General features: G+C 40.2%; 1 protein-coding gene across 1 annotated transcript in view; it reads left to right on the forward strand.

Annotated features, from left to right (window-relative positions):
* MARCHF11 (membrane associated ring-CH-type finger 11) overlaps positions 1 to 19,895 on the forward strand; it is a 104,304-nt gene that overhangs the window by 67,298 nt on the left and 17,111 nt on the right. The window contains exon 3 of the mRNA XM_030332319.1: positions 13,038 to 13,230. Within this exon, the coding sequence (XP_030188179.1) occupies positions 13,038 to 13,230 (193 nt within the window). The remainder of the gene's footprint in view (positions 1 to 13,037; positions 13,231 to 19,895) is intronic.

Below are 19,895 nucleotides of genomic sequence, written 5' to 3' on the forward strand. Positions count from 1 at the left end.
CAAAGAAGTGGAAATGTCGGAGCCGGTGTTCGAATCTGACCTCAGAGTCCAAACTCTTTATCTGGTGTGCACCTTCCTAGGAATTGAAAAGCTGAGAAGAGTGAATTCAGGTAAATGGCCTTCTTAGGGGTCCCCTCTCTGTGGGGTTGCACTAAAAATTGTATTTAATTAAAAAATTAAACACATTTCAAGGATAAAACATTTGTAAACGATAGCACACACCAACCAAGCAAGTAATTGCTGAAAAGATTTCACTTGGTTTGCTATTTTAAGGATTTCCTGAGGGCTTAAAAAATAGTTTTCTTGAGAGGCATAGCTTACATACCATAAAAATCATCCATTTTTTTGGTGCACAATTCAATAATTTTTAGTAAGTATATTGGCTTGTGCAACCATCACCACATGCCAATTTTAGATCATTTCCATTACCCCCCAAATATTTCTCACGTTTTTAAGGACAAGAACCCTAAGTGCATATGGAGAGAAGATGGAGGGGTAAGAAAAATGGTGCAAATGCAAGTTATACAATAAAAAGGCATATTTGAGGGAATTGTAGAGTAGAAGTAAGACTTACAGATGATCTAATTGAAATCTTCATTTTAAAAATGAGGATGAGAAGGGTCGAGAGTTGGGGAGCCGGAGTGAGGGGGCGAAACACCAAGAGTCTGGTTTTCTAATTCTCATCCCGCAATTACCGCAATGCAAAGAATGATCCGCGAATGGATGGGTTCCACTTTGTCTCTTGCTATTGAAAAAAGCTATCCCAGTACTTCGTGGTTCTTTTGCTTATGATTTTGTAGTTGGAAAGGGATCAGCTGGGTGATTCGTCTGTGATGCCTGTGGTGTCCGCTGAGGTTCTGGGGCTGGAGAAGCCACATCCCAGATCACCTGTCATTCACGTGTCTAATGCCCCTGTACTCCTTGGGCTTTTCTTCATGGCTTGAGATTCTTACGGCATGGCGGTCTTGGGGGAGCCACACTTCTTCAGAAAAAAGCTGCGAAGACAGTTAAAATCTGTGCGTGGAATTGACATAGGGTCACTTCTGCCATATTCTGTTGACTAAGGCATCCATTACTCGGAGTGGAGTAATTGATGCTCCTTCTTGATAAGGATTGGCAAGGCCGCATGGCAGGAGAGCGTGTGGGATGGGATGTATCGTGTCCCTCTTTGGGAAACACCAGAAGCAAGAGCAGAAGTAGGCAGATAAACCTCTCTGAGCCATCTTGTCACAAGATGTGGCTCTTTCTTGTGATTACCTAATAACCATTGCCTTATAGAATAAAGTTCAAACCACATCGCCAATTCTGGAAGCCCCTTCCAAGCTGGCTCCCACACCACTTGCCCACATGGGTTCTGCTCTTCAGCAACAATAAAACCCCCACTATTTGCCAGCTCCTCTGAGCATGCTTCTTCTTGTCTGCCTGTCCCGTCTCTCCCCACGTCTTCAGCAAACTCTCCGCTGAGCAGACTTTTCTTACCCGTGTGTTCACACTCAGCTCACCTTTTGCCCTTTGTGCTTCTTTTTAATGCTTAGATAGTGTTTCTCATAGCAAGAGGATTTTTCCTCAGTCTACCAACTCCTGTAAGGTCTGCCATGTACCAGGCATCTGGTAAGTGTATGTTGAAGGGTTCCATTTATACACATCAGAAATTTAAAGAGGGTGCAGTTCTGTGTGCACCTTTATGTCTGACCACCAGAATATACAGTGTTTGGGTGACATGAGCTCAATTATTTAAAATGGAAAGATGGTTGCTTTCCGTGAAAATTCTGCTTCAGAATCAAGGTTGAACACAGCAACAATCCACTGAAAGTTTAAATAAGCTTTAGCAAAGGTAGCTCTCAACTCTTTGTGGAGATAACACGTAAATATGGTCATGACCACCTACTAATTACTTAGATACAAATATCCTCGGGAACCTGTATTTAAACATAATTAATATCAAATATTGAGAAGAGTAATGAACTGAAAATGCATTATATACAGACACACTGTTAATTCGTGTGGGAGCAAAATCTAGTTACTAAGATTAACTCTTTTAGAAAGTTGGCACTTGGAACAGATTTCCCTGATTTGGAATAATGGATAGCACCAGCTTTTGTTACAGAAAGAATTAATACAGAGAGGGGGAAGGCAGTATAATTTCTCGAACCCTGAAGAGCTAGAGTGTATTTTTATCTTAACTTTCGGACTGTTAAGTGTGGATTCACAAGACTTTTGGCAATTATGAAAATCTATAGCTGACAAAACAACTGAACAAGAGGTAACACTGAGAGATGAGATAGGGAATAGTTCTGGAAGAATTAAGGGGGGGGAAGGGAGAATCAATATGCTTTTTCTTTTTTTTTTTTTAATTTTTTTTCAACGTTTATTTATTTTTTTGGGGGACAGAGAGAGACAGAGCATGAACGGGGGAGGGGCAGAGAGAGAGGGAGACACAGAATCGGAAACAGGCTCCAGGCTCTGAGCCATCAGCCCAGAGCCTGACGCGGGGCTCGAACTCACAGACCGCGAGATCGTGACCTGGCTGAAGTCGGACGCTTAACCGACTGCGCCACCCAGGCGCCCCTCAATATGCTTTTTCTTAAGTGAGATCTAGAGTCTGGCATTTCTCATGTGGACTCTGTACCCTATAGTTGCTCAATTATGCTTGTTAGTTCAAAAATCGTTCCTTCTGTTAACAGTCATTTGAGAGATTTTCTCAGACTACACCTTCCAAATAAGGATACTCAGCTCCTATACGAAAACTTGTTACACCTTCTACTCCTTTGATCGACCATCGTCCTGTGACTCCAGAGACAGCCAGGTAGGCTATTCTTCGGGACTTCGTGTCCTATCCCAAGATTTGGCATCGAGATAAAGGACAGCTTTTATTACCAAGGTTTTTCTGGACACACATTTCTTTAGAAGGCTCACCTCACTCATGTAGTTAGTATCCTGGTCCCTGGACATTCACTCATGTAGTTAGTATCCTGGTCCCTCCTCCCATGCAGCGTCCCTCCCCACTCCACATCTTTGGGCTCTGCTAATTCTGCTTCTCACTTTAGTAACCAAACTTTTACTTTAGATTAATTTCCTTCCCCCCTAGAACTAAGTTTTCAAACTTGGCAGGCTCTCTGGTCACTTTGGCCTACCTCTGGATCTGTGGTCCCTTTTAATTCATATGGGAGCAAAATCTAGCTACTAAGACCAACTCTTTTAGACAGTTGGTACTTGGCCTTGGATCAGGTTCACCTCATCCCATTTCATCCAGGACTTGATTCTCCTGGCCCTGAAGTCAAAGCTCAGCCTCGCCTATTCATATGTCTAGCACAACTGAGCCCAGTTGCTGTGAGGAAAGCTGAGAAGAATGTCCTTACCAGAGTCAAGTCTTAAAGGCCACCTTCTCCCAGGGGCTTTCTTCTGGGGGACGAAAATTTCTCTCCTTCTTCATTTCATCTTAGGACACAGACAGAGTCCTTGACAGTCCATTCCAGGAACCCCCAAGGTGGCCCTCACCTTGAGGTTCTCAGTTTCTTCTCCCTGAGCTTCAAACCATATCGAGTACATCTCTGTAGTCCTGGTACATGGCTTGTCAAACCTCTTGGGATTTCCAGGTTTCTGGAAGAAAAAACTTTCATTGGTGGTCTGAGCCCTATACCATAGCACGAAGCCCTCACAACATGCCCTGGTACACATGGGGACCTGCCCACCCACTTCTCGGCTTTCCTGTTGGTCACATGATCTACTTCAAAGCATTTTAATTAAACCAAATGATGCTCTGTGGTCAAGACACAGCACCCTGCAGAATATGCATTACCGCCAGCTCTGGGAGTGGCAGTCAAGACTATTCCCTACAAGAAAGTGAGTCCAGAGAGTTTTCTGCCAAATTCTTGTGGAAACTGCAACCCATGATTTGGAGATTTGTTTTTCTTTTTTAATCACTGTGAGTTAAAAGTAGATTGATAATATCAATGGATTGGTGTTCATTTTAAATTCTAGAGAAGCGGCCTTTTTTTTTGAAAATGTAAACAATAACAAGAAACCTTTGTGCTTTGGATACTATTTTTCTTCCCCTTTAACTGTAGAACCTAAATTTAGGGAGAACAATTATCTGAACAATAGTGAGTCTTCATGAAAGCCATTTCTTTAAGTCCTCTTTATTTCAGCAGTAACTTGTAGATTATCTTTTAAACATTTTAGTCTTAAGTAATTTATGATTTATGGTATTTTTAATGTAGCGCTGTTTTTTGTAATTTTATTTTCCAACTTTTTGCGGGGGTATTTAATACAATTGATCTTTGTTTATTGACCTTGTATTTTGAGGCTTCGTGAAATTAACTTCCTAATTCTGTTAGGTTTTCTTGTGGATTTTCTAGGATTTTCTACATAGATCATCATATCATCTACAAATAGAAACCTTTTATTTTTCTTGACTTATTCCATTGACGAGGATGTCTATCTAGTTCACTAGTGCATAGGAGTAATAAGGGTGGACATCTCTGCCCAGTTCCTGATCTTAGGGGGGAAAAGCATTCTTTCTTTTCCTCCACCATTAAGTATGATCCTAGCTTTAAGTCTTGTACATGCCCTTTACAGGTTAAGTTTTCTTTCTTTCCTAGTTTTCATCATGAATGGGTGTTTGTCATGTAACTTTATGCATCTTTTGGTAAGATCTGTTTCTTTTTTCTTTGCTTTTTTGTTTGTTAGTATTGTTAATTACATTGATTGACATTTTGTTATATCAATCTTTCATCCCTAGGATAAACCCTGCTCACTCATGATGCATTATTCTTTTTTTTTTCAATATATGAAATTTATTGTCAAATTGGTTTCCATACAACACCCAGTGCTCATCCCAAAAGGTGCCCTCCTCAATACCCATCACCCACCCTCCCCTCCCTCCCACCCCCCACCAACCCTCAATTTGTTCTCCGTTTTTAAGAGTCTCTTATGCTTTGGCTCTCTCCCATTCTAACCTCTTTTTTTTTTTCCTTCCCCTCCTCCATGGGTTTCTGTTAAGTTTCTCAGGATCCACATAAGAGTGAACACATATGGTATCTGTCTTTCTCTGTATGGCTTATTTCACTTAGCATCACACTCTCCAGTTCCATCCACGTTGCTACAAAGGGCCATATTTCGTTCTTTCTCATTGCCATGTAGTACTCCATTGTGTATATAAACCACAATTTCTTTATCCATTCATCACTTGATGGACATTTAGGCTCTTTCCATAATTTGGATATTGTTGAGAGTGCTGCTATAAACATTGGGGTACAAGTGCCCCTATGCGTCAGTACTCCTGTATCCCTTGGGTAACTTCCTAGCAGTGCTATTGCTGGGTCATAGGGTAGGTCTATTTTTAATTTTCTGAGGAACCTCCACACTGCTTTCCAGAGCGGCTGCACCAATTTGCATTCCCACCAACAGTGCAAGAGGGTTCCCATTTCTCCACATCCTCTCCAGCTGCATTATTCTTTTTATATACTACTGGATTTGCTAGTATTTTGTAGAGGATTATGTTTTCGTTTATGATGATAGGGAATATTAGTCTGGAATTTTTTTATATACATATTTTTCTTTTTGGGGTTTTGGTATCGGGGTCTTGCACGACCTCATAAAATATCTTGGGAAATGTTCTGTCTTCTTTTGTTGTCTGATAGAGTATATGTAACTTTGATATTATTTTTTTCTAAATGTCTGATAAAATTTCCCAGTAAAACCATCTGGTCCAGGAGGTGTTTGTTCATTTGTGGAAGTCTTTTAATTATAAGTACAATTATTTTGTAAAGGGTTATTCATACATTCTATTTCTTCTTGAGTCAATTTTGATAAGTTATGTTTTGCAAATAACTCATCTATTTCATCTCTATTATTGAATTAATTGGCATAAGACTGTTTATGATATGTTCTTATTACTCTTTTTATCTGTAGGATCAGTCATGTTATGTTCCCAATTTTATTTCTTAATTAGCCTTGCTAGAGTTCTATCAGTTTTTATTAACTATTTTAAAGAAGGAGTTCCGTGTTTTCCTATTTATTTTCTCTAAGTTGTTTAGATTTCGCTTCTCTCAAAGAACAATTTTTCACCTTTCTCAGGCAAAGCAAATTCTCTTTTGTCTGATTACCATTTCAGCTCTGATAAGTTTATGAGGATGCTTTTCTAGCAGAGAAGACCCACACTGAAGCATGAAATCACGTTTAATATGCAGCTTATAAATACAAGTCTACAAAGAAGGGGCATATAATTAACTGAATGTTGTATCCGCATGTCAGGTTGATTACACATAGAGATGTTTTCTACCAGCATTTCAAATCCCAACTTATAGTGGCTCAATTTAAATACCATCTAAAGATGATTGAAAATAGGTTTTAGCTAAATTCACTTTTCTGAAGAGGACATTTCTTAAGAACAGGTTCTCCCTCCTGTGACACTGGTAAGTGATCCCACCTGTCATACTGCATGCTATAAATCATCATACTACAAATCTATTAGCTTATGATTCATATCTGGCCCGCCTTTTAAAAACAAAGGTGAAACAGTTTTAGAATGAAGGATTTAATGTACACTCAATGAACCTACTTTCCTTGAGTTCAATTTCATTCCCTCTGAGCATGTGTTATTTTCGGGGAGGAAATTGGGTTCTAAATTGAGAAGGTGCATTAACTATTTCAGACAACGGAATGACAGGTACATCTTTCTAAATAGCTTCCTGGAGGCCTGATGGAGCGTATGCCTTTCTCCAGTTCTTATCTTACTGGCTGGAAGTCACTGATACCAGGAGACGACTTGCTCTTACCTTGGCTTGGGCTCCCGTCACTTCTTTAAAGAAAATTCCCAGCTTTTTCTTTCATCCTTTTTTTCTCTGAAGGAAGTTATAAATCTGTGCTAATCAGTTAGATTTCATTGGGAAAGGCAACCATTTTGCCATGGTTTCACAGCAGTCTGTGGTAATTAGTGGGGTAGTTATTTAATTTTCCGGGAAGAATGCCACACAGACATGGACCCTCACACACAACGATACCCAGTTCCGGGCCATGTACGTTGTCTGTGTCTTTTTAGAACTGGTGGACCTTTCTTGGTGCATCTCTGAACAGCCGTGTATAATGAGAATATTAAATAATTTCCAATGTGTATTTATTTATTTATTTCCTTTCAAACTTCATTAAAATAAAAGAGATACATCTCCTTGAGGTTGTCTTCTTTATGTTAGTATTCAGTTAACAAACTGCAAATTTCAGACTCAAGAGGTATTGAATGCCATTTAGAAAGTGATCGGTGATATTTCGTTGGGACTCTGCAGTGCTGAACTGCTTTTCGCATATGTTGACTTTTCCCTAACCGCAGAGGTATAATTTTTATAGAGGTATAGTTATGCCCAGTTTTTTTTCACTTTCAAATATAGGATGTGTCAGTTGATGCAGGTGGCAAGAAGGGCATTTTAGAAAGAACTTGGGCTTTGGAAACAGATCACAGTTTAAATTCTCACTTCTCTACTCATTGGTGGCTTGGCCAGAGCTGGAACTTTATCTTGGAGCAAGACTAGAATAGAGGTGCAGAGAATATCATTGTGACAGTCAGATAGATGATGGAAACTGAAGTCAGGACACCATGTAGTGAAGCATTTCCTGGGTCTGTACAGCTGTTTGGTGAGTATCAGGGGGGATGAGGCTGAGCCTCTGCCTTCATGAAACTTACAGTCTGTGGACAACAGGGAGATAATCACCTGGGATCCAAGAGAGAAATTTACACCACACAAAAGTAGAAACAGTGGATTATGGGGTCCAGACGGGGGAATCTGCACGAGGAGAGGCGGGGACGGCTTTTTAGAAGAGGTGGCATTAAAGCCAGTTAAGGACGGGTTAGAGATTTCAGCCTGTGAGGAAGGGGAGAAGGGCATGGCATGCTGAAAAAGGAACATGCTCAAAGGCAGAGAGAGACCAAAATAAAACGTAAGTACATGCATTTGGGACAATACAGGCAGGCAGATTAAGCAGAATTGAGGAACGTACACATCCCTCCCTCTGTCTTCTTTCCTTCCTTCTTTCTTCCATTTTTCCCTTCCCCCTTCCCTCCTTCCCTCCTTCCCTTCCTTCCTCCTCATTTCCTTCTTTCCCCCTTCCTTCCCTCTCTTCCTCATCATATCCCTCTATCCCTTCCTTTCATCCTTCCTGCAACAGTTATATGCCAAGGACTCAGAATATGTGCTGAGCCATATGTGTAGCCTTCCTTCCTGGGACTCCTTTCATTAGGAATGTAGACTTGGGGCTGCCACGGGGGACCAAGGCATGACTCACGGCTAGCAGTCCAGCTGGAGAGCTATTTCAGGAGACCATAGGAGACAGACTTGAAGCTGTTACCAGGAAAATTGTGGTGTCACTGCAAAAACAGGGTGTGAGCCGTTAACTGTCATCAGAGCATAGTAGAATTATCATATGGTACAGGTGACCCTTGGACAGCACAGCTTGGAACGGCGTGAGTCCACTTACACACGGATTTTTTTTTTTTTTGGATAAATGCAGTACCCTACTGCAAATATGTTATTTTCTCTTCCTTATGATTTTCTTAACATTTTTTTTCCCTCTAGCTCACTTTGTTACAAGAACGCAGCATGTAACTCACAAAGTATGAGTCAGTCGACTGTTTATGTCATTGCTAAGGTTTCCTATCAACAGTGGGCCATTACTAGTTAAGTTTGGGGGGATTCAGAAGTTATACATGGGTTTCCTGCTGGAGAGGGGGTTGGTTCCCCTAACCCCCGTGTTGTTCATGGGTCAGGTCTATAAGAGAGTGAACCTAGGAGCCAGACTGCCTGGGTTTATATGGCAGCCTTAGCCCTTAGTAGGTGTATCACCTTGGGCGAATTGTTTGACTTCTCTCTGCCTCAGGTTCCTCATCTTTAAAATGGAGATCGTAATAGTACGTTCCTCACAGAGTTGTTGTGGGAATTAAATGAGTTAATATGCATAACCTCCTAGAAAAGTGCCTGGGACATACTGGCCCTATATAACCATAGACTATGTTTATTAAATTACTTCTAGTACATTTCATGAGGATGAACTTTCAAAAGAGGAACCACTCAGTCCCACTTTTGCTAGAAACAATACATCCAATAGTTTGTGTAGAAGTGAGCATCTTTTCAGGAAGATAAAAGCCAAACATATTCCAATATTATGGAAAGAAATAAATCATAGCAATTCTGTAGAGTCAATCTGCTCATTGTTATAGTACTTACCTTTCCAAACTTGGGAAGAAATGTAAATAAACACGCATATTACATATGGTTACATATTAAGTTTTAGAGGTGAAAAATATGTTGAGCAGTTGACAAATTCTGTTCAAATATCAGAAATGTCTTACAGACTGAAATCCAAGCCTTGGATGCCATTGGGATAGCCTCGAGAGACTCATCCTCTATTTTTATTGTCTAAGCTAATGGTCCATTAACACAGCTTCTTGAGGCTAAGCCCGTCAGATAATGTGTGCCTTCTAGGGCAAAGACGCCAGGTGGGTGTTTCCTAGTGGTGGAAAGCAACATTATTTTTCCTAGGGGAAGAATGTGAACAATCCCACTTTTTTGCATAATGGTAACAATAATAAGAACATTATATAACGGGCAAAGAAATTGCCAAGATGACATCAGCGTTCAAAGGGAAAATCCCCATGTTCATAATCAGTTTAATGATTTTGGTTTCAATACTGGCTTGCCCTTATTAGCTATTCAGATAAATGATGCTGATTTTAAGGATCATCAGTATATGAAGAACATCGACGCCCTTTCAGACTCATTGGCATGTTTGCATTAGCGGACTGATATAAAACCAAAAATTTCAGGAAGCTTTTTATAGCGTTTGAGCAGTGTTTCCTTCTTTAGAAATAAACTTCCAAAGTCTCAACATTATTTCTGACCTTATTTCTTATCTCCACAACACGAAATAATTTCTATGATAATAATAAATAAGCAACTTAAAGTTATGCTCTTTTTTTTCCCCTGGCTTTCTGGATGTAATTTTAAACACCTTAATTTCAAACTGCCAGGTATTTGAATTTTAAGCCATTTTAAATTTGGTGTCACCGAACAAGTGTGCAACATCAGTGGTTCTTATTCCTGGTAAGTCTGTCCATTCACTCATTCTCCTTCCCTGCCAGGAAATAGTTAAGCTTCATGTGTCAGAAGATTCCCAACACAGGGCTCCTGGATGGCTCATTCAGTTAGGTGTCGGACTATTGATCTCAGCTCAGGTCTTGTTCTTGGGGTCATGGGTTCAAGCTCTGCATTGGGCTCTGGGCTGGGTGTGAAGTCTACTTAAAAAAAAAAAAAGCTGCCCAACCCAGAGTGGCCTCTCAGCCCTCTCAGTCATGCTGACTCTCAGATGTGAACCACCACAACTTCCTGTGTCCCAGGAAACACTTCAGCTTCATCCATCCCTCCTGATCAGTTCACCAAAATCTAAGTGGTTAGTAGGACCTCACCACATATGCCTATGACCACCATGTTTCGCTAAATCGCCACGCGGGCAGTCTTGGATCAATTAACTACTAAGCCTAATTGAAGCTCAATATAATGAATTGTACAATATTGAGCTGTCTAAATTTAATTCCGCTAAAATTACGGAATGAATCTGGAACATAAAGGATTCCTGAAAAAGGAAAATAGGTATCAGTAAAGACCACTTTTGATAAATCCTTCTTACTTACCGCTCGCTGCTTACCCAAGACTCCGGTGAATCTGGCTTATGTATTTTGGAACATATTGTTCACCATATGAAAATCACACACACGTGCACACACGCATACACACACACACCACTTGTGTTCCTTTGCCTCGTGGATTTAAAAGCATGCTTTGTTCTCATCTATCTGACATGATTAATAAATTGATAGAACACCATAATGCATAGAGATGTGATAGCAGCCATCTGGGATGGATGTTGGTTGGAAGTTATTTTCTACTTAGCTTCCCGTGTTGTGGTATTTAAGGCAAAACTTTAACGAGCACCAAAACTAAACTAAGACAACAACTAGTGATACTTCACACCTGTTTGGTGATGCCAAATTAAAAAAAAAATTCAGTGTTTATGTATGTATTTTTGAAAGAGAGAGACCACGAGATGGAGAGAGGCAAAGAGAGAGGAGAGAGAATCCCAAGCCTCTGCATTGTTAGCACAGAGCCCGATGTGAGGCTCTAATCCACGAATTGTGAGATCATGACCTGAGCTGAAACTAAGAGTCAGACGCTCAAAGGACTAGGCCGCCTAGGTGCTGCTAAAATGGCTTTAAATTCAGTTGCCTGGCAGTTTAAAATTATGTCAGGAAGCCAGAAAAAAACAAAACAAAACAATAGCTTCAAATACATGCTTGAAGTAAATTGATTCATTTGTAATGATAAAATCATATTGACTAATTTAATTATTACTCATCCAGAATTGTAAAGCAAAAGCCAGTTTTCGATAATCGAATCTGCATCTTAAAATCATTAGAAATACGTTTCTTATGGAATTCCACAGAATGGTCATTTGGTTATAAAATTTTTAAAGGAAGGGGCGCCTGGGTGGCTCAGTCGGGTAAGTGTCCGACTTAGGCTCAGGTCACGATCTCATGGTTCGTGAGTTCAAGCCCCACGTCAGGCTCTGTGCTGACAGCTCAGAGCCTGGAGCCTGCTTCGGATTCTGTGTCTCCCTCTCTCTCTGCTCTTCCCCTGCTCACATGCTGTCTCTATCTTAAAAATAAATAAAGATTAAAATAAAATAAATAAAAGAAAATAAAATATTTAAAAGAAAAATAAATGACCCTAGAGAATTAAATGTTTCATATGCATTTTTGTATTTAATCTTTAATAAATGTAGAGTTTAATAATATCTATGAATATGCAAGGTAAAAATGCATATTTGAATATAATATATAAATTATTTATGATGAGAGACAGAAGCAATGAGGGAGAAGAGGGAGTCATGGGTAGTGACAGACTTACCATTTGGGATCCACATATTCAGACTTAAGGTAAGTAAAGAGTTTAAGGAAATATTGGATTCACCCAGTGGATGCTGGTTGTTCAAGCTCATTTGTTTTTAAAGCTTATTTAAACTGTTTAGGAATTCTTCTGACAAGCCATATGTTGCGACAGCCAGAGCCCTTTCACACAGAATAAAATTGTGCAGGTTGTTTTGAGTTTCATTGTTTACTGACAAACCATAATAGCAATCCTAGTCTTGTTTCTGTCTCAATTATGCAAAAGGGAGAACATGACTAATTAATCCTTTCAAGTTGATAACACTCTTGAAAGACTTTTGATCATTTGGACTGTAAAATCCTCACAAATACTGATACTTAGGATACCAAATTATTCTCCCCATTGACTAGTGTGGTACTTACACGGTTTGTGAATTTCAAAGATATTCCATTTGTTTACCAATTCGAAATCTTGACAAAAATGGCTTCACAGATCACTCACTAGATAATTAAAATTCAGTAATATCTGAGTATATGAAATGTACCAGTAACAGATAATGTACAATTTTATACTTCTTTTAGAATTCTAGTGTATTACTTTAATGACTTTTGCATTGATGTTCTTATGTAACTTATGTATTTGTTTCTTACATTTTTTTTTTTTGCAAAAGCAAGAGACAGTTCCCCTTTTTTGCAGTAGCCAACTGTGCTAAAAAGCAAAATAAGTTTCCAAATAGAGGAGACTTCAACGCATATCTTCGGAGTATATTTAATTTTGTGCATGCATGAAAGATAATAATGTGATCCCAGGTACTAAATATTCCTCAGCCATTCGCTCGCAGTACTGTTATCTGGAATAAAACTAGATTAAATGTGCAGAGCGGTGAATTACTGAAAATAATGAAGCTAAGGCAATTCATTAATCTTTATCTGCTTGTCTATTTTTTATAGCCGGGATGAAATGGAAAAATTCATTTGGGGGCTGATCAGATCGAAAAGCGTCTAACATTATGAAGAGAAACATGGGGCTGAAAATGTTTTTTTTTTTTTTTTCCTTTTTGAATTGAACACAGCACCTTTTTCTTACATGCCTCTGTTTTTCTTTTAGTGGCAAAGCATTTCTATAACACTGGTTGAGAAAGTTCAGATGATTGCTGTAATCCTAGGATCCCTGTTCTTAATAGCAAGTATGACCTGGCTCCTCTGGTCTGCCTTCAGCCCCTATGCAGTGTGGCAGAGGAAGGACATCCTTTTTCAAATCTGCTATGGAATGTATGGTTTTATGGATCTAGTGTGCATAGGTAAGACCATGCCGTTGAACGTTAACAAACTGTCAGTAATCCATTTCTTTCAGCTGTTTTACTTTCGCCAGTGGGATCTGGGGTAGAACGTTGTGGTTCACGGGATCTCGGTTCTCCAGGTACTCAACTGTCTGGGGTGTCACAATCGGGCCGCTTTCCTCAAAACACATAGCGTCTATATACCCAAGTTGTTGCAAAAAATTTAACAGAGTAATGCCCATTTGAAGTGACTTGTTTTGCAAGGTAAAGGAAGGAAGAGTGGAAGAAATTATTGGGGGGGGGGCAAAATAAGGTCATTTATTTCTATGGCATGAGAGCAAATCAGCCGCCTTTCACCAAGCTGGGAAGGCATTGACTGGTGACGGTGGTGGTCTGTGCATTTGGGGAGAGGAGGGACAGACCCCTGGTGGTCCTACCTTGTGGTCAAGTGACTCAGGTGCCTCGAGGGCACAAAGTACTCCTTGGCGGGATGGGGGCTGGGGGTCAGTTTCTCCTATCACCTGTGCCTCTTTGTTTTGCCTAATACATTCAGTGGCTTAGAAGAGAAAAAGGAGCAAACGTTTTGGCTTAAACAGATCCCTACGAAAAAAAAAAAGGTTATTTGCACGTTTCTCTTGACTGATCTGCTGTTTCCCCAATACCAAGAGAAAGTGGAAGCCAATTCATGCAGCAGTTATGTGGCATGTAATTACGCAGTTATCACACTGGCACTGTGATGGTGTCTGGTTGGCAGTGGGGGGCAGGCACATGGAGGGGCCACGCGGTCTCGAGGGGACTGTCCCTGCTCTGATGTGGTTGCAGCTCGGTGGGGCGTAAAAAGAGCTGAGAGAGGCAGCCGTGGTTTAGAGCAATGGTCCTACCGCTGCTTCTTAAGAAGTGCACATTCTCAGGCTCCACCTCATCTGCCAAATCAGAAATTTCAGGATTGGGGCCCCCCGGCCACCTGTGCATCACAAGTCCCCTGGGATTCTGAGGCACGCCGAAGCTTGGGGGACGCTGGTTGCAGGGAATGGTGTAATTTGGGATCCAGTGACTCGGTTTCCAATCCTGGCCTCCGCGGGGACTAATCAACTCTCTCTCTCTCCGTGTCCTGGATGGAAATAATAATCCCTAGCACACAGGCCCAAGTCAAGGAAATCATGATTAGAACCAATTATGTTATTAATTGGAAGTTACAGATTAAAGGTATTTGAATAAGTCACAAACATTAAAGCCACTCAGATCATTCACACTAATGCCTGTGCTCACTAGAGCCTTAATTTCACTAGCAGTTTAAATATCTTCAGTCACTTTTTCTAAAAGAACCCTATACATTTTAAAATAGGATTAGCCAGAATTTCCTCTCTTCCTCCTTCCTCCCTTGTCACTAGCACAAGACTAATAGGAAAGAAAATGATCAAGTTGCACGCCAGGAAGGGAAAAAGGAGGTGTGGGGGGGAAACGTCATGAATAATATGTAAACTGAGCAGATGTTGCCGAATAATGGAGCTAATGATGTGTATGAACAATTTGCATTAAATGTGATAATGCACTTGTAAGCATTTGGAAATGCTAAATCTCTATACAAATATAATCTCTAGGGTATTGCTCTAAATAAAGAAGAGTCACAAAACTGTTCTACAAATTCCTTAATAAATTCAGAGATAGATAGTATTTATTTTTTTTCACCATAAATGTTATAAAATTTGGTATTCCGTTGATACGAAAAGGAGAGATGAAAAACAAAGGAACCATTAGGCTTCCAGTCAAACGTGGAGGGAAAAAGTCCCATTGGCTTTGATATCATTACAGCACTAAAAAACGAACGTATATTTATACATCCTGGTTAGGAAATCATTATCCTGGCTTTTCTTTCTTCTTTTTTTTAATGTTTATTTACTATTGCGAGACAGAGAGAGAGAGGGCATAAGCTGGGGAGAGGCAAGAGAGACAGACAGACAGACAGAATCTGAAGTAGGCTTCAAGCTCTGAGCTGTCAGCACAGAGCCCAATGCGGGGCTGGACCCCACGAACCATATGAGATCATGTTCTGAGCCGAAGTAGGATGCTTAACCGACAGAATCATGCACCCCCATTATCCTGGTTTTCAAAGCTTGCATTTAGTACCAAGTTACCTTATCTTAAATTTTGATTGCTAATGCCAGTTTCTTAATCAAAATTACTAAATTTTGGTTTTAAACGCATAGGCCTATGGACCAATGATTTTTGGCAGAATATGGACATATTTGGGCTTTCCTTTTGAAATCTGGGTATTTGCCCATTTTATGAAGTCAAGTTTCTTAGGAACACAAACCAGTCAACATTTTCCTGGCTTACACTTTGGAGAGTGCATTTTTATTGAAGTTTTAAATAATGACAATAACCGACCATTGCATTCTAACTCATTAAATCCAAATCTCACCCTTGCAGGATTTATTTGTATATTTTAAAAATTTTTTTTAAACGTTTATTTATTTTTGAGACAGAGAGAGACAGAGCATGAACGGGGGAGGGTCAGAGAGAGGGTGACACAGAATCTGAAGCAGGCTCCAGGCTCCGAGCTGTCAGGACAGAGCCCGACGCAGGGCTCGAACTCACGGACTGCGAGATCATGACCTGAGCCAAAGTCGGCTGCTTAACCGACTGAGCCACCCAGGCGCCCCAGGATTTATTTGTATTTTTTGAAAAATGTCAAAGAATTCAGGTTGAACAACCTTGTTCGTTTTCAGAGAGTATCTTATTTTTTTCCTCAAGAAATTGGGAAACCACTATAGCCAAGTTAGCAAATACACATGCAGGTTGTCAATAGCCAACTGGATCATAGCCAATAATAGCTCCGGCAAATTAATTCAAGGGTCTGTTAATTGCATGTATATGGTAACAAAGTAGGTTACATTGATTATGCCTCCAATCCCCCTGACTGCAGGAGTCTGAGGGTGAAAGCAGGTTACCCTCTGAGCCCAGTTTGCTCGGGTCAATAAATATTTATTGAGAACCTTCTTTGTGTCAGACACAGTGCTAGGTGCTGGGAATACAAATCAGAGTGGGTCATTTTCCCACCCCCACGGAGCTCCCAGCCACACAAGAGGACAGGCATGTCAGTAGGTAATTAGAAGCTGGTGGAATGTGCACAGTTCTGGAAGCAGGTACAGGAGGTGGGCAAAGCAGGGAGACATGACTGCTGGGATGTTGTATGCAAGGAGGGGGTGGTTCCAGGCAGGTTTCATGGGGAGGTGACAGCCAAGCAGGCTGATGGATGAGTACATGCATGGCAAGTGGGGAGATGGCCCCTTGTCACTGGTGGAGGAGGTAAGATTGGCTCCCCTTTTGGAGGGCGTTAAAGTACTTGGGAACATTCCCACATTCCTGTTTGCCCAAGCTTTTCAAACTTGTTTATACCTCAGTGAGAAGGAACAGGCTGGCAGCTTCATAAATCTTCTGTTTAAAAAAAAAAATAATTCGGAAAATCCGTAGATTATTCCTGAATCAACAAATGTTATAATCCAGCCAGTGTTTGTAATGCTTAGGGAGAGGTTGTTGTTGGATTGTTCAATAGAAATGTAAAGATTTGTAGAAAATGTATTTACTCAGGGAAATTCGTTAACTTCTTTCTACACATAGTGGGTTTGGTTTTTGCTTTTATTCATGATTAATTGATACATTTTCTGCTTTCCCGAGATTCAGTTTTTTCTTGCTATTAAAGTTTTGAATTCTCCCTGGGTTCTAGGTGCCATTGTCCTTGCAATGCCTGGATTAGGGCTGTCCAGTAGAATTTACTGCCGTATATCTGTTGTCCAGGACCACCAACCCTAGCTACGTTTGGCTCTTGAACACTTGAAATGTGGTTCGTGAGAAAGAGAAACAGAATTTTAAAGTCAATTTTATTTAAATTGACTTAAATTTAAATAAATAGCCACATGTGGCTGGTGGCTATTATATTGGACAGTACCGATCCTAGATGATGATTCAACTTGAATGTGTAAGGGTTCGATGAACACAATCCCCATCGCCTATATAACCAGGTTGTATTTACTAAATCACAAAGTGGCCGTGTGCCAAGAGAGATGGAGAAAGTAAGAATGAGTTGAAGATCGTTAAGAGAAGATATTAAAGGTCAGAGGGTGGTGGTAGAGAGGTCGATGGAGAACCATAAAAGGGAGATGTGTCTTAAGGAAATCGAAGTACAAAAAGGTAACTTTATATCATACAGGGGGAGCTCTTTTAAGTATTTAAATATTTGACATCCCAACTATAATTGTGTACCAGGAAAACTAATATAAAGGATTTAAATCACTGAGATGTTTTAGCCTGGGACAGTAAGTTAGGGACAATAGTCAAAGCAAGCTCGTTTGTGTTGGCTCCCCCCTAAGAAGATTTGCACGGTGGGCAAAGGAAGGTTGTGAAACCCAGAAATGAAAAGCAAATGCATGGTGGAAGGCTTTGGGCTCAGGATTTGGTTCTTAAGTCCATACTGTGCACATTGAGAAATTAAAAGGCTATCGCTTCCATTGACTGATTCAGAGGAAGCTTGTTCCGTAAGAGGAATGCATTCAGTAGTGACCCAGAGTCAGCCATGAGGAAAGAAGGTCATTTGATGAACTTGCATCCAAAAAGTGAGGGCAGTAGTTACCACGTCATTTGAGTGTCTGGTAGAACCTGATGAGGTGAGTTCAATTTTCTGTCAAAGCAATAAAATGAAACTAGAACCCAGTTAGTGGGATTCCTGAACTCGGGATAGCAGTGCTTATGCTTAATTTCATTAACACTCTAAATTAGTGCCGAATCCATGTCTGGAATATGTTTTGAGCTTCCTTGAGATACCAATGGAAGGGGCTGGTTATGGCCACAAAATTTAAGCGGCGCCTGGGTGGCTCAGTCGGTCAACCATCCGACTCTGGCTGAGGTCATGACCTCGCGGTTCTTGGGTTCGAGCCCTGTGTCAGACTCTGTGCTGACAGCTTGGAGCCTGCTTCAGATTCTGTGTCTCCCTCTCTCTCCCTGCCCCTCCCCTGCTCGCACCCTGTCTCCCTCTCTCTCATCTATGGATAATAAAACATTTAAAAAAATTTAAGAACGTGGATCACTTTGTTCTTTTAAAAAGATCTCTTAATTGTCCACATAGTATAAACATATACATATTCAAATAAACCCATTTTATGAATATATAAAGTTTAAAAAAAAAAAGACTTCCCTCCCACTGCCCTGTTATGTCATTCCCTTTGCAGAAATGTCCCCCTCCCCCAACATTTTGGTGTATATCCACCAGATCTTTTTCATTAGGTTAACATGTCTATGGGTACATAGACACATAGGTGTTTTAATATAAGTGGGATCATACTATTCGTATTATTCAAAACATAGTCATTTTCATGCAGCACCATGACCTAGAGATCTTTCCCCATTAGAATGGATGTACAGCTGTTTACTTAACTTCTTCTACTGACGGATATTCAAGTTGTTACCAATTTTTGTCATTAGACACAGTGCTGCCTAGCGGTATTTCTGTAGGCAGGATTCCAAGAAGCGCAAAGTCTGGGTTGAGTAGTAAGCACATGCCCCGTTTCGGCTCTCTAATTTTGGCTCTCTAAATTTGACTTATATTGCACTCACCCCAGATATATGAGAATTCCCATCTTCCCACGCCTTGCCAAAAATGGATATCCATTTTTTGACATTTTCATTGGTAGTTTGAGCTATATTTAATACCATTAGAGTGCTTTCCTTAAAGTCTCTTGTAACTATTTAGGTTTGTGGGGCGGTTTTACCTAAGAAAATAAGAATGGCCACACGGACCCGTGCTCTTAATGCAGCCTGTCCTGCGTGGCGTCTTTTGGGATGCGGTGGGCAGGAACATAGACTAGCTCTGCCCTGTGATTACTCCCACCTCGTCTTTCTGAAAATGAAATCAGAAGATGGGATCGAGGTCAAAGATCGCTGCCTCCTGAGAACAGTTCTATCGATGATACCATTAACACTCAAGGAGTTTCACTTCTCAGTCTGTCTCTTTTTTTCATGCAGAAAGTGCTCCCAGAAATTGCTTTAAGGAAAATTGCCTCCCTCTATCACTTGGGTCTGTGGCTAAAGTACTGACTCTGTTATTGCTTGTTTTCTGTATTACTCTATTAAATAAATAAATTAAAGCACAGACATCCAGAGTGGAGGAAACACACATGTACCCACCAGGAACTAAAAATCCCTCTCAGAGCTCTTTGAAATAATGATATAAAGTATAGTATGGTAGTTTTTCTTGTCCTGCTTTTGAAAACTGCAGAGATTAGGGCATTTTTAAAAATAACCTGCTGTACACTTGAACGAGGATCAGATCAAAATATCTTCTCCTTAATCTACCAATTATATAGTCAGTGCTGAAAAATGCTCCTTCTGCAGAAATTTCATATCCTCCAATGTGAGGTTTTATTTCACTCTGTTTGAAACCTAATTATTTTTTTTTAAATACATATGAATTCTTGTAGTTATTATTATAGCCCCTTTAAAAAATCTGTTTTTCACAGTTGATGATCTGTCTAGTTAAAGGTTCTTGGGCACACACAAGAAAACGATATAGAGTTACCAGTTGGTAATGTATTCACATTTCATTATAGAACTTCAAATAAGTAAATACCACATATTCTTACCATCCTTGATTATATCGGAGACACGGAGACACGTGTTTACATTTTTAAAAG

Source organism: Lynx canadensis, chromosome A1 (assembly GCF_007474595.2).
Source record: "Lynx canadensis isolate LIC74 chromosome A1, mLynCan4.pri.v2, whole genome shotgun sequence".
NCBI classification, from domain to species: domain Eukaryota; kingdom Metazoa; phylum Chordata; class Mammalia; order Carnivora; family Felidae; genus Lynx; species Lynx canadensis.